Raw genomic sequence first — 15,923 nt, 5'->3', positions numbered from 1 at the left:
ATACAAATGAATCTATAATAAATTAATGATTTTATTTTAGCTATTAAACATATACAGAACATTTTAGTAATCGTGATATAATCAAAAAATTGATTATATCACGTTACGAAACAATTTTGACGGCCCTTTAACAATTAGGTTGAATTATCATTGGAAATACTTTGTCCCTAGAACATCATTGTGTAACTTTTGTGAGCATTTCAAACAACTCTAAACCTAATATAGAATATTTTGCATCGCTTCCGTGTAATGCGGATAAGATAAATGTACCTATATCCACAGTTCTAATGTTGAAAGCCATGTCTACTACCGCCAAAAATTGTAACACTAAAGGGGAGGTGCAGTCTCACGGACCACTTCTAAAGAATGCAATGAAATTTAAACCAGATACATTTGCCACAAGACACTGATAAGCAATGGAGGTGTTCAAGGCTACAAAATAAAAAGCTATTGAGAAAAACCATTCAATCGGATCGTAAAAGCCACCCCCAGACTCGTCATGTAGGGGAACCTAGGGAGTCAATTTCTGCCCCACCCCCTTAGAGTTTTGAAAAACTGTTTTTACATACAACTGAGGGTGGTTTTTGCTATGCAAAATACGATGCATCCATTTTTTTTTTTCAAAATGAACATTTTTTGGACATGAGGTTCATTAAAGTGAATCCTACCTTGGTTTTATGCCGATAATAAGTGAAAACATTGTAAAGCAAGCCCCTAGGAAAAAAAGATCGGTTTTGATGATTGTCTGATTAAGTACTGAAGGGGGAGTATTCCCACGAGTCTCCCAACTTGCTCCTAGTGTTCATACTTTTGAATTTTGCACCTCTTTAGCCCCTCAGATGATTGTTGTAACAAATATAACGCTACCTTTCCCTCCAAATGAAAATAATGGCTATAAAACTGTCGAAAACTGATAACAATTTGGAGGCATTTCCAAAAAATGGGCATATAGGGGGGAAAAGGGCAGTCATCTTTGGATTCAGGGGTCATTTTACATAAGAATCAGTAAGAATCAGGTCAGAAGCAGTTTGAAAGCTTTTTTTTTTTTGCTGCAAAGTGTTTTCAAAGTTTAAAAAAGGAGAGAGGGGGGAGGGGGCTTGGGTAAATACTAAAAAAAGGGTAATGATGTCTATCCTTGACTCCACTACTGTGTAAAACTATTTTAAAGCAAATTAATAGAATTTAATGGGTTAAAATAGTAGCTATTGCTAGTAATTTCTTCAATTTCATATCATCTTCTTAGAGCAACAGTAAGATATCTTAGAGTTATTTCTTGGATTAGATATCTTAGTGTTGCTCTAAGGCGACGATATTGTTGTTTCCAGAAAATGAAGGTTACGGAGAGGGGGGTCGCCCCCACCCCTAGTAAATCCGCCACTGAATTGGACTGAAAATGAAATAGGGGTGGTGGAATGAACTTTTGAGCGGTCTGTGAGACTGCAGTTCCCCTGTTACGGGTTAAGCAAATCAAATACAAAAGGGCAAGCAAATAAAAATTGTCTCTTCTACCATTTTAGGTACAAAAGCTATCACGAAAAAAAAATTACTTTTTCTGAAAGGAAGGAGCCTGTTAAAGAAGATCTGACAAGATTTGCTCCCATTTGATGATCTGGGGATGCCTACAGTCATTCTTGCATTCATTAAGAGACATGCATTAGAGGGAATTTTGAAATCTAAACGAAATTGCTCGAACTGATGGAAGATTGTGTTAGTACATGGTAAGTTAAGATAATATTTTAATTCTCTTTTTCTTGTTTTTTATATTCCACTCTAAAATAATGAAACAATACACTCAAATTCAAACCAGGCAAATCCAACATTATTAAGCACACATTTGTGTCAAACAATGTTGGATTTTTCAAAATATGTAACTAGCACAAAGGTAATCATTGTAACAAAGATTCATGTTTAACTAAGCAAAAAGATGTCAAAATTGCAACTGTAGAAATTTAATTGAAAAATCTCAGGTGAGTTTACATTGTGTGCACATCAAGATCATACTGCCATGCTAAGCTCCAAAGTCTTATTTGTACTTCTTATCAAAACTGAGTTATTGTGACCAGGTAGTTCTTTATAACAAGTTCCACTACCCTGCTAAAAAAGCAGGGTAGTGGAACCTTGGAACAGCTTACAGGAAGAGATGGTAATGAGCAAGGGAGTAGATAGTTTTAAGAGGGCCATTGATCGTCACTGGGGATTGTAAATAGGAAGAGCCTAGCTGGGCCCAGAGACTGTTGCTGGTCGTCAGTTTTGTATTTGTATATTTTACCTATATGCAATATTTATGATCATTTGAATGGGAAGTATTTTGAAAAAAAAAAAAAAAAACTCTAAAAAAGTGCATTATGAATCAAATATATAGTGGCATAAAATTTTAAATAGCAGTTTCTCATTTTGAGCTCAGATGCGGATACAACTTTTGCGCTTAGCACGGCAGCATGCACCTTCTTTAGTTCCATCCCATACACAGACACAAAAGCAATATTTCAGTCTTTTTAAAACGGGACAGCCCCCTAAAAATTCAATGGGAGCTACAGCTCTAAATATCACAGCATTAATAAAAGTTCTCAACAAACAAAATAGAAAACTTCTTGACTTTATGTCGATAGTTTTACAAAATGAACGCTCTCTGAATTCCTTTATTTATACAAATCTTCTATTGATGTTTACTAATATAATATGCTTGATATATTTCTAATGATTTGGCAGATGGCTCTGATGGGCCATGAGTACTTTTTTTCACATAAGCATTATAGATATCGATTGCTTCTTTGCTGACTTTAGGAACTATGGTGCTCTTGGTGGAATCATTTGTAAAATTACTTTTCTGTACTCTGCAAAATAAAATTAAAACAAAAAAATCAGATGACTTAAATAATAGAAATGAAATTTTATTTGAAGATTTAATTAGAAGTTGAGTAATTTGCAAAATTTGTAATTATAAAAATGCAATAGTAGTTATTTTTTCTGTACTTACATTTTTGAAATTTTTTCTAGTAACTAAGTATTGTTTTCACAAAATTAAACATAAAAAATGGTCTTAAACATAATTTAAACTTTCATGTTTCTACAGGATTCAATTTTCTGGTCTACTAAGCTGAATGATTAGAAGAAATCTGAATGAAAATATAATTTTTCCAAGTTCAGAAAAATTAAAACAAATACTTAAGACTATAAAACTTGGATTTTTTTTTCATAATTTTTATGCACAACATTTATACATAATTATGATTAGAGAAATGTTTTTTTTTTTTCGTTCTGTCTATCAAGATGTGGTCAGAAGTAGGGGGAACTCATGCCACCATCTTGGATTCCATGTGCATTTTTAAAATTTTTCATTTTATATCACAGAACTATTTACGTGCGAGTAAAACTATTCATCAATAAACTAAAGAGTATAAACTACCATTAAAAATGAGTTTTTAATTTCTATTTTATGGAGGTGCAGATATATTTAATTTCTTGTGATTTTAAGCTTGTAAATACTCATCACGAGTTCAAGCCAAAAAAGAAAAAAAAAGAGTTGTAGGTCTTCCGCAGTTTCCCAAAAATAAAACAAGGGGGGGGGGGGGAGTCAGTTTTGAAATGTCCATGAAAGTTTGAAATTAAATATCTCTGCTCTCACCTCTACCTCTCACAGCTACAATAAAAAAAGAAACATTTTTTAAAGGTACTTTTTATCAACGAATTTTACTCACAAGTAAATCGTTTTTCGATATGGAAAGAAAAATTTAAAAATTCAACCATAAGCCAATATGATGGCATGAGTTCCTCTACTTCCTGCCTCATTTTGATAAACAAAATGGAAAAAACATATTTCTCTAATCATAATTTTGTATAAAAATTGTTTTGTTTAAAAAACAGATGGTTTCAGAAATTTGTGGAGGGATTTAGTACTAAAAGCACTGTGACACCTTTACTGGTGTACTTTTTTGACAAACACTGATTTCAATGTTTCAAAGAAAACGCTTAGTTTCTGCGGAACTTGAACCCTAATATTATTTGCTGTGAATTAATTCAAAAAAAAAAAAAAAAAGCTAGTGGGATGGATTAATTTTTGGCAGATTTGATCAATTGTAGCTCATATGGTTGTTTTTGAAAATGCAAACCCTATGTTTTGGGGGCAATTAAATTTTGAATACTTCCAATGTTTAAAAACTTGTAGCTTGCTGTAAAATCTTCTTAAATATGTACTTATTTAGTGTCTGGGTTTTTCAAGAATTTCAGAAGTCAGAATTTTTTTGGAAAATTGTTTTCTGGCTCCTTTTCCTTAATCTTACCATAACTTGAAAATGGTTAGGGATTGGACCAGGTCTCGAGTGATTCTTTTAGTTTTTCTATTATCTCTTTATAGGGGATCTATTATCCCTCCCCCCCCCCCACGTGCAAAAAAGCAGTTAGCAATAAAAAACCTAATTCAAATCTTAACCTGTTTAATCTGGTGAGAAAAGAGTACATGGAAAGAAATCAATCTCAGAGCAAAACTCTTAATGTGTTTTATTTAATGTGCAGTTTATTTGCTTCAATCACTTCACATGTTCAGAGCGTGTTTACAGCTTGTTCAACTGCTTTGCAAACGAAAAAAAAAATCAGAGTTTTTCAATTGCTTAAAATACTGGAAGACATGATGACACCTGCTGTCTAACCAATGTCACAGTGAACTAAGGTAATGCATAACAGGGTTGTACTGCATACATTTATATAGGGTAGTTTTGTATAGTAAAATCAATATAAACTGTGCAATTCAAGGGCAGATCGAAAAAAAATTTAAAGGGGGGGGGGGAGCAATTAGTTTTTACTTGCCTCTTATTACAAATCAAATTTGCTTGAGGGGAAGGGGGGCTGCTGCATCATTGTAATTCAAAACGACTGACATACAGAGCTTTCAAGAGTGCTTAGAGCCTCCTTCCCCTTTTCATCACCAAAGGTATCCGTAAATTGCACGTTTCGGACTTCAATCTCAAAATATTGTCAGTGCAGACTCTCTCAAGGAAGGGGCGATCATCCTCGTCGCCCCTCCCTTGTATCCATCCTTGGTGAAATTTTATGACTTAACATTAAAATATTGAGTCATAAAATTTCAGTTAAAATGCTAAGTATCACTTTTATTGGCTAACTTAAGTAAGTAAAAATTTAAGGGAACAATACTTACAATCTAAAGGATGAGCTCAAAGATCTACTTTCTAAGTTAGAATGTTCTATTCCAGCACATTTTCCAATATTGACATACCTTGAAATAAAAATATAATTTGATTACAAAAAAAAAGTGTTTTACACACGTTACAAAATTTCAGTACAGTCATTAAGGGTCTCTTTGAGTCAATCCGGATAACTTAGCGCCATTTCATATTTTTTTATATTATAGAATATTTTAAAATTATAAATAACACCAGCAAGAATGTAGCACTGGAACTTCTATTTTTTTTCCTAAGTTAACTAAAGTAAAACATATGAGGTAGAGCAAAATATCCGGACTGTCTCAAAGATACCCTGAATCAGGGGTGACCACCTCCACTAAGAGCAAAGGCGCAACCCCCAAAATACATACGCACATATTCCTCCCCCCCTCACAAAAAAAGTAAAAAATACCCCTCAAAACAACCCACTAAAAAAAATTTCAATGCCGCAGTCTGTGCGATGCTCCCCCCCCCCCCCCCGGTGGGTACCCCTGCACTGAATGACAGTAGTGCTTTCACACGTAATAATTTAAGTGTTACTTTATATAGCTAATAGGGTTGTTTCCTTTAGGCAAAAGTACTACTTTTAGTCACTGAAATTGGTTGAATAAGCAAAAAAAAATAACATGGAGCAAGAAAATACTTTCATTTTTCCAACGATTAATTTTTAATTAATTTTTTAAAGAGTCCAATTTTGAAAACAAGGTGACGTCATTGACTTGATGACGCGTTACAGATGATGTACTTTTGCGCATCTCCACTGGCGGTTCCACGTCATGATAATATTGCTCTCTACGCTTGCTATCAACCATATCGTTGCCACTACATATGAGTAAAGAGTTGAATTAAATATTATGATCTGTGAATGGCAACACTGAATGGCATTTCATCATTTGGGATGTCATCGGCAGAAGTAGTAAACAATGAAAGCGCAACGATTAAAATAATTTTTTAAAAATACTAAATTTAGCCAAATTATTTAAAAAATGGTCCAATCCTATGTTTTTAGCATGCTCTTTCAGAAAAAAATACTTTTAAAATTTGGGAAACGAGCCCATTATAAATTACTCATTCATTTTTAAACTCCACATGCTCAAACTATGTACTATTAACTCATTTCATTGGTTGAAACTCTTAAATTTGAATTTTAGTGTTTAACTTCCAGAACAAAAATGGTTTTCAGTTTTTAAATTACAGTAAACTCTTAATTATCTGCAGTGCTTCCAACTGAAAAAGAAAATCTTCAATCCAAAACGAGAAGAAATTTAACTGAATGTAAATAAATGCACCCATTTGGCAAGAAGAAAAATCTGGTTTTACAAGGAGAGGTTAGGGTCTCGGAAATTCAGATTGGGATGAGATTTGTTAGATTAGTAGTATCCTTTAAGGGTACTCTCAGGGTAAAGTAATAAAGCGCACTAGCCATAAAATTCCGAGAAAACAGCCCTTAAAGATTTACGCGTAACTTATAAACTAGTAGAGATTGTTCGTAAACAAGTGCCGGTGGTCATGTGGGCAGCGCTCTGGGATTCCATGCGGCCGATCCGGGTTCAAATCCACTGCAAGTTTCTTTTTTGTTCATTTATAAAGTAACTGTTACAGCTTTGTGCAATTTGAATTGAAGATAATGCGAAATTTTTAAACATGTAAAGCACTTTAATAGAGAAAATGGAGATAAATTAAAGCGATACAAGTTAAAATTTGAATTACAACGGCTACAAAATCACTGTAGAGCTAAATTTATAGATAATTTTTAACAATATAGTTGTTATTTATATAAATACACCAGAATGATATTTATTATAAAAACATGGAAAACAAAAACTGTTTTGACATCTCGCACAATTTATGAAGGAAGATTGCTTACAGGAGCAACTTTTTTGTGAAAGAGTCGTTGGAAAACATACTTCATTTACATTCAGGAAAATTTCTCTTTTGTCAGAAAGTTTAGAAGTATACCAGGCATATCGAATCATTTTATCAAAAATTGGCGATGACAGTTGATGATGGACAATTGATTGTATTTTTATGCAGTCTTCATAGGTATTTATTTCTCTATTACTTTCAACGAGATACGCGCAATTTTGTATACGTTTTATTAAATTCTTTACCTGTTTATAAAAATGAACGCGAGAAATTGAACTTGTTATGATTCTGATGCAATCAATGATTTTCAGTAAGCAAGCTCTAGTAATAAACGACCGCATCTTTTAATCTCTGCTTCAACATTTCACTGTGCAATGAACTTTTATCCATTTTGCCAACAGATTTTATTCGTTTCAGGGTTACTTCAATAATTGACCATTTCGATTCACAATATTTTAAAAACTGAAATCCTTTTTCACGGTATAGAATTTTCCAGTCTAATATACAGCACAGACGATAATAGATGGAAAATAAAGAGTTGATTATTCAATGTAAAATACAGCAGACGACAAATTTACAAATAACAGAATCAAGGAGCAAAACCATTGCTCGATAAGTACGGTTAGGGTTTTTAAAATTTGACTACCTGCTTATATGCAATAAAACAACATTCTTACTCATCCACAAAGAAACTGATTATGTATTTATTGCAAAAATCATTTACTTCGTCAAAGTTTACAATATCTAAAAATGTGTAATCACTTGTTTGTGAGAATAGTAAATAGAAATTTAATGTACTATCACACATTAAAAATACATCATATTTTTTAAGTTAAGTATTACCTTCAATTCAAACTGCAAAAAGCGGTAATAGTCACTTTATAAATGAACAAAAAAGAAACTTGCAGTGGATTTGAACTCTGATCGGCCGCATGGAACCCCAGAGCGCTGCCCACATGACCACCGGGCACTTGTTTACAAACAATCTCTACTAGTTTATAAGTTGAGCGTAAATCTTTAAAGGCTATTTTCTCAGAATTTTATAGCTAGTGCGCTTTATTACTTTAACCTGAGAGTACCCTTAACGGATACTATTAATCTACCAAATCTCATTCTGATCTGAATTTCCGAGACCGTAACCTCTCCTTGTTAGACAGTTACGTTTCTTTCTTCCTCTCCCATCCAATCACACCAAATCTTCCAAAGTTGTCGAAACCTGGCTTTTATATCTTTAAATTTACTGATTTTTATATCTACATTACTTATGCAGGTAATCAGGAGCCATCAGACCAGTTTTGCTCAAAAGGAGTCCTCTCCCATCCCCTATAAGTTTCTGGTGTAAATTAGTTTGATCTGTTTCACTTCATTTGTTCACACAATTTACTGGAGTATGTGTATAATCGGTTTGAAATAATGAGCAGCCTTGTTTTTGCTATTATATATATTTTTTTCATGCACTGTTATTGTTTTAGCTAAAGCTCAAATGTATGCAAATTTTATTTATTTTTTTTTTGAACTATTGAATAAACTAATATCTTTTTTTACCTATTTTGCAGATTTCACTTATTTGCGGTTACCCTGCAACTCTATTCTACAGATAATCCGGAGTTTACAGTAAGGAGTCAGTTGATGTAAAGAAATACAGAATTTTAATGCCTCAATTTTAGATCTGTCTTTTTCTTTTAGATGAACTGAGAGAAAAAATTTTGTTGCACTGCTTTCAAAACTACAGTATGAGAAAGTGGATAAGAAATATTTAAGTTTATGATTGCATGTTAGCAAATGAAATAGTGTTCCCTATTACTCCTGAGCAAGGTTCCCCTATGGTTACAATTTTCGCAAAATGTTAAAGTACGATTAAATTTATGAAGATGAAGCAAAGCATTTTCGCTTTTTTGCTCGAATAAGAAAAAAAATAAACAAAAACGAGGCACAATCCAAGGGAGGAAGCAAGCATGGCAATAGTGAACTTAATCTTATTATAAATTTTAGCTAACCTGTTTAAGCCTCAGTATAACTTCGATTTAACGATACCCGATTCAAGGATTATCTCAATTTAATGATACATTTCACCGGTCCAGATTTAACTGCTTTGAATATATATGCTCCTAGATTTAACAATATCCCTGATTTAACAATAAATTTTCCAGTCCCTTAACAATCGTTAAACTGAGGTTGTACTGTACTATTAAAAGTCAACAATACTTTGTCTTGATGAGTACTATTTTCAAGAATAAATGCATTATTGGCATTCTAAAAATCAAACTTGTGTTCTCTTAATGGCTAAGTATAATTCTAAGTTTTTATTTCAAAACTGAAGAAAAAAAGCTGCTGTCTATTCTTTTTTTAAAAATGTTTTGACTGAAAAAAGAATCTCTCTTTCAACTGGAGATGAAACACAGAGGCAGATAGAAAGATATACAAACGTATTCATTAGCCATCAACATTTTAGCATTTCACTAAAGCTTTTTTCCCAAAGTTTCGCTTTTTGCTGAATAGCTTTTGAAGTGGGCTTAAATTCTGCTCCTGAGACTATTGAGTAAATGGAAAAACTCCATTTAGTTCACAGTGTGCTCCTCAAACAATGAAGATGCCTCCACAATTTTTTGGAAATATGCAGCACTCTCAGAATGTCTGCTGTGTGCTACCTAGTCTTCACTCACCAACTGTTTGTTTCAAAAATTTCCACAAGCGTGGTAATAGAGGTTGTTTCCATTTACCCCATGTTTTCTTTTACACCAACTGACCCTAATTACTTAAGGGTGGAGGAGGGACAGTTTAAATCGGTCAAAAAGTCCACTTTTTTAAAAAATATAGCATAAATAGTAAATAAAACTATTCAAGAATAAGTTACCAAAATTTCGATGTAAGTTCTGGTTCCAATGCTATGACTATGGACATTCAAAAATGTTCACAGTAGCTTTTTTCAAATGCGTTTTTCTCAATACAACATTTTTTCAACTGGTGTGCATTCCAGCTCAAAGAATTATTGACGTAAAATAATAAATTGACTAAAATAAGATGTGAGCTTCAATTTATTTTAATGAAAAAAAACTCGAAGAAAGAAATGTTTAAAGTGTTTTAATAAAAACAAATGACTTCCGATGTTAATTGCAATGCATTTATACATTGCAATTAACATAGAAACTGTAAAGTATATCAACATAAGTAATTGTAATGTACTTATGAAAACACTAGTACAAGTAATGACAAAAGCATAGATAATGAATGGAAAAATAGCAAAATTATTTTTTTAAGAAATAGCATGATTACATTACCTTTTATATAGTTTCATGTCTTGATCACTGGGATTTTGAAGCTCAGTTCCATAAATCTGCTTCATTGTACTAAATACATTCTTTTAGGAAGAAAGAATAAGAGATAATTAGCTAAAATGGTAAAAAGGATTTCTTTGTGAAAAAAATAAAATTTTTGTTTAACAATCCCACCAAAATTCACAAAAAAAAAAAAATAATAAAAATTTTTACTCCTTATCTTATTATTTCTTACTCAATCACACCAAGAATAAAACAAAACAGGAAAAAAAAAACTTGTATTCTTTTCTGAGAAATTCAAATTTTCTGAATCAATGATTGCTTGTCAAGTGATCACTCTCTGTTATAACTTTGCATAACTTTTAGCTTACGTTCAGAGTTTTTATTCATACAAAATAATACACAAAAGAATATTAATATTCAATGAACCATATTTTTAAAGTTATGCTATGATACATGAGTCAATTGTCTGAAAAATTATCTGTTCAATAAGAAATGTGAGCAACTGCAGTTAGGGCCGGATTTAGGGGAGGGCAGGCGGGGCTACTGCCCCGGGGCCTCCACAATAAAGGGGCCCCCACAATAAAATTTTTACAAAATATCCTAACTTTCACGGGGCAGCAAATTTTACGTTTTTTCTCCTATGTAAATTATAATAATAATAATGTAAAAAAATAATTAGCAGTAAGTTCAGGATGTATTTACTATTAAAGTGCTGTTCGAAAATATCGGATATATACATATATATTAAAATATTCGGATATATATCAAAGTATCGGATATTTTCGAAAATCTGATGATATTTTGGAACCTTGATTAGGGGCCTCCACTCCTTCGTTGCCCCGGGACCTCCACACTTTCAAATCCGGCCCTGACTGCAGTATCAAATAAATGCATGTTAAAAATTAAAAAAATGCAAACCCTGTTAAAAAAATTTAAAAAAAAAGCAAAAACCTATAAGAGAAGCATAATGAAAATGGAAAATGTTTCAAATGAATTCATTTAAATATCTCCCATTACAAGGGGTTCTTAAGTTATAAAGGGTGTCCCAAAATTAAAGCAAGATTTGAATTTGCCGCCATTTTTGCAATAAATTGTAGGCAATCTTGAAAAAAGGACAATTTGGCAGCTGAAGGTCTAGGGTTATTACAAATGGAGCGTTTTCGATTCTATAATGCGTTTTCATTATCGAACAATTATTTGAAAAATAATGAAGTTTGGGCGGGTCAAGCAGTTTACTGTTATTGGCGCTCGATATCGCAATTAGGTAATGCGCAGGTGGTTGTGGGATTGCTGACATAGACGTTTGACTTCAAATAACCCCATAGGGAGAAGTCTAATGATGTAAAATCACACGATCTAGGGTACAATTCATATCACCGAAACGAGAGAGTACACGCACAGGAAGTTCCTCATGCAGTGATGGAATTGTTTCGCTGGCTGTATAATAGCATAACACTCCATTTTTACTAACCCCAAACTCCCAGCTGCCGTGGCTGCCAACAATTCACAGCAAAAATTGTGGCAAATTCAAATCTTGCGTTAATTTTGGGACACCCTTTATATCAGGTAAGGAACAAACATTCATATTTCCTGCATTTAAGCATTTAAAGTCAAATAATTAAATAAAAATGTAGAAGTACCCAGTGGCGGATCATGGGATTGTGAGGCCCCAAGCGCAGCCTGATCCCGAGGCCCTCACAACAAAAACAATAGAGTCTTACTAATATTAACAATGCAGGAAATCATAACTTTTTTTATTTTTTGAATACACGAACAAGCTTTATGGGGGGGGGGACAGTTACATTTTTATTTAAAAGGAAAAAAAACATTTCTGACAAAAAAAAACACATTACAGTGAAAAATTTTGCCTCCTATATTTGTTCGTAATTTAGTCAGTACAGGGGGAGAGATTCTACGAGTCCCGCTTTCAGGCATTTACAGGGGTCGGAGTGGTGATTTCAAAAATTTTAGAACACAATTTTGATAAAAGATTAGTAATTTTTAGGACAACAAATATCAAGTTTTTTTAACTTAAACGTAATTTATAAGCTTGATTTTCGCATTGGATGATAAAACGTTTCAAATTCAATCTTGAAAATTACAATACAATGCATTCAATCTTTTATTCTTTAACACAGTGAACAGTATGAAGTAAAAATAAATGTACATATGTCCAATTGCTTCTTTACTTTTTTTGTTGTTGTTGAAAAAAATGTCCTTCATAAGGAGGGATTAAAAGTAGAGTGCAAGGTGCAAGTCTAAAATTTATTGCATACTTTTCTTTTTATCAGATAATCTGATACTTTTTAGTATCTCTGAATCATCAAAAATATCCCTGTAAATTCCAGATAAACCATTTGAAGATGCAAATTGATAATTGTTTCTTATGACAACTAAAACTATAAGAAAACCTCCGCTTACGAAATCTTCTTGGAGTGAATTCGAAATAAAAACTTTGGATTGCTTCATCATAACCAATTTTTTTTCAGTAGAAGACAAAGAACCTGGAATTTAAAATACAGTTTGATTTTTTCAAGCTACTTGTCAACCTCTTATGTCTCGCCGCATCAGCATGAGAAAATACCTGTGAAAATAAAATGCTTTAAATTCATCCCTTTCTACATGGCACCATGTGCTAATTTTCTGCCTGCTTTTTCAACCACAAGGAAGAGAATTTCGTTTCCCATGGCATTTCAATAAAACAAATTACTATTCACATTTTTAAAACAAAAAGTTAGTGACTAAATTTAAAAATTATATACGCAAGAAATTATTCACTGAACAGAAACACAAAGCACCAAACTCTTTGTATTGGAAGAACAAGCTAATGCTCAGATTACAACGGAATGTAAGTACTATAAAAATAAATATTACTTCCCAGTACACCTGGGGACAAACCATTTAACTTTTGTTTTAAATATACTTTTTGAACCAAGTGCTTACATTTGAGTTCTTATTTTATTTTATAGCTTTTTTGTAGAAGAGGAATGACTGCAAGCTTTAGAAAGTATAGATAAAACAGTTTTATATTGAGCATTTGTTTTTGTCATTGAACTATAAGAAACTGACATAGTTCAATGGTTTTTGTTAACTGCATCTCCCCCCCCCTCCCGCCTTTCTCTAGAAAAAAAGTTGGCAGCAGCAAAGGTTTTTCTCTCTTTCTTAAAAAAAAAAAAATCTTAAGGTCTACGAAGTCTCTTAAGGTCTCTTTTGTCCTAAAATACAGGCATATCATCATGAAAAGTTTTATTTTTCTGCACAAGTTGGGAATATAGTGTGAACATTATAGACATTTTAGGACAAAACTCGAAATTTTAGGAACAATTCCTACCCCTGGGTATTTAGCAAAATCCCAGTTTTCTCCAGTTTTCCAATGCAAGTGTAATTTAGTGGTGCCATCAGAAAAAAGTCCAAGAAGGGTGAGGCAAATAGCAAAAAAAAAAAAAAAAAGAGAGAGAGAGAGAACTTCTGATCTACTAAGAGAAGTGGGGTCCGGGGGTTCTCCCCCGGAAAAATTTTGAAACTTGAAGGTTTAAAAACACCATTTTAGACTTTCTTTGCTGATGTTTGGGGGGAGTTCAGTTGTCTCAGCAGAAAGTAGTAGAAATTGAAGCCTTAAAAACGCGGTTAGAAGCCATTTAACGTTAGGGGTAAGGGATGGAGCCCAGGGAGTGCCCCCAATGATTTTTTTTAAAAAAATAGATTGAAATCAATTCTCTGCCCCTCCCCCCTTCCCAATTTCAAAATTGAAGTTTCAAAAACGCAATTGCAAACAAAATTTACATGATAAAAAATTTTACGGGAAAGAGGTGCTGGGCTCTTCCGTGAAATTTTTTTTTTCTCAAAACTATGGTCTTAAAAACTTTAGTTATATTTTATATTCAGGGGCTATACCATTTAAATATTTTCTAACTGTTATTTAAAAAACTTGAAAAAGTCTGTTCGGGGACTCTTGCTCGAGTATATTCTGAAATTCAAAGAGTTCATCGGCCTTTCGAGCCGATATATTTAATAGTATATATATTTTTTTTTTCAAAAGCAATACCTTTGTACCACTTTAATTGTAGCCTATTATATTTCGAAATTTATCATTTAACACCAAGATTGCAGCATAATTCAAAAAATTAAATAGTTATTAAAACATGTTTAACTTATCTCAAAAGGAATGGTCTTGTCATTGATTGAAGACACAGAGCAAAAGCACGTTCACGAGCACGAGTGAATCAAAACAGCGAATGACGAACGTTCTTCATTCTTCCTCCAAAAAAAGAAAAATAAAAAATTCCCGCCTTTTCCAAATGACTTATTTAACTAAATACGTCATAAAACTATCTTGTTACGGGTTGGTTACTGGTGGGAAAGTGGGAAACTGTGCAAAAAGTAAAGAAAGAAAACACAACTGTGCCCGGCGTGTGAAAACGACTTCAATCTGGACCCCCCACAGATCTGTCTCTTCTCCCTTCAGCATTCTAGATAAAGGAAAGGCAATATAATTGTTCGTCAAGAAAAGTGACCATTCCAAGGTCGAGTTTTACACCCCATGTTGTAAATCCTGCTGCCTGCTCCCCTATAAACAGCGACTCGGGCACAAATGACGACTGTTATATTTTGAGGGACTGATATAATACTGACACAAAAATGACGACTGGTTATCATTTGTTTGGGAAGGGGGGGGGGTGCCTCACCCCTCTCGACACTTCCTAACTATATGACTATTCCAATTAAAGCAAATGCAATCATGTGTATATCAATAGTGCTTTTTTAAAAAAAAATGCATACTCCTTATTCAGACGAAGCCGACTAGTAAGTGGTCAAAGAACTACTTGGAATGGGAAAAGTTCTTCTAGGAAGCAGGACCAGATCTATAATTTTTGGGGCCCCCTGCAAAAACTGTGTAGGGCCACTCCGAGAGGCCAGCAGTGTACATTCGTACCGTTAATAAGAACTTAGTGCTAGTTTTTTAATTTTTTTTTTCAATTTCTTGGGACGTTGGGCCCTTTCAGGCCGTGCCCCCCCTGTACTGCAGGGTTTGTGGGTACGTAGATCCGGGCCTGCTAACAAGACTAACTGTGAATTTTATCAGAATAATTTTGTCGAGGATTTACAAACACAATTGTATGCTGAAATTGTGGGAAGAAAGAGGAAAATCCAAACTCCAGGGAAAATCCAAACAAAGGCACCTGAAGCCAGGGGTCCCCTAAGCCTTAGGGGGCCCTATTGGAAGCAATCAGCCCGCACCTAAAATTCATGATTAAATATCAATTTTCATGAGTTTTGAGCATTTGCCACTCAAAATTATGCCTGTCAACGGAAAATCCTCAAAACAAAAATTTTGGTTTTGAGGATAGTCCACTTCGCAGCTCCAAGGCCCCCTGCTTTTTTGGAGGCCCCAGCTATCGCCTCATGCGCCTATGCGGTGATCCGCCACTGGAAGTACCCGATCTAAAATAACGTCAAAAAACCAACAAAAGAGGGGGGGGGGGGGGAATCAATAAGAGCATTTCATGGGCTGAAAAATAAATAAATGAAATAAATTTTAAAAATAAATAAATAAACTAAAGAAATATAAATAACTAAAGGCTTTATTAATACATTCAAAAAA

At 33.5% G+C, this 15,923-nt stretch overlaps 1 protein-coding gene across 1 annotated transcript in view; it reads right to left on the bottom strand.

The window, feature by feature from the left end:
• Positions 1 to 2,656: 2,656 nt before the first annotated feature.
• Positions 2,657 to 15,923, bottom strand: part of LOC129224114 (polyphosphoinositide phosphatase-like) — a 60,067-nt gene continuing 46,800 nt past the window's right edge. The window contains exons 19-21 of the mRNA XM_054858522.1: positions 10,322 to 10,401; positions 5,153 to 5,230; positions 2,657 to 2,834 (exon numbers count right to left, since the gene is read on the bottom strand). Coding sequence (XP_054714497.1) covers positions 2,657 to 2,834; positions 5,153 to 5,230; positions 10,322 to 10,401 — 336 coding nt within the window. The remainder of the gene's footprint in view (positions 2,835 to 5,152; positions 5,231 to 10,321; positions 10,402 to 15,923) is intronic.

Source organism: Uloborus diversus, chromosome 6, assembly GCF_026930045.1.
Source record: "Uloborus diversus isolate 005 chromosome 6, Udiv.v.3.1, whole genome shotgun sequence".
Taxonomy (NCBI): Eukaryota; Metazoa; Arthropoda; class Arachnida; order Araneae; family Uloboridae; genus Uloborus; species Uloborus diversus.
Note: the sequence above shows the minus strand (reverse complement) of the source record. Positions and strands in the feature narration are given on the sequence as shown.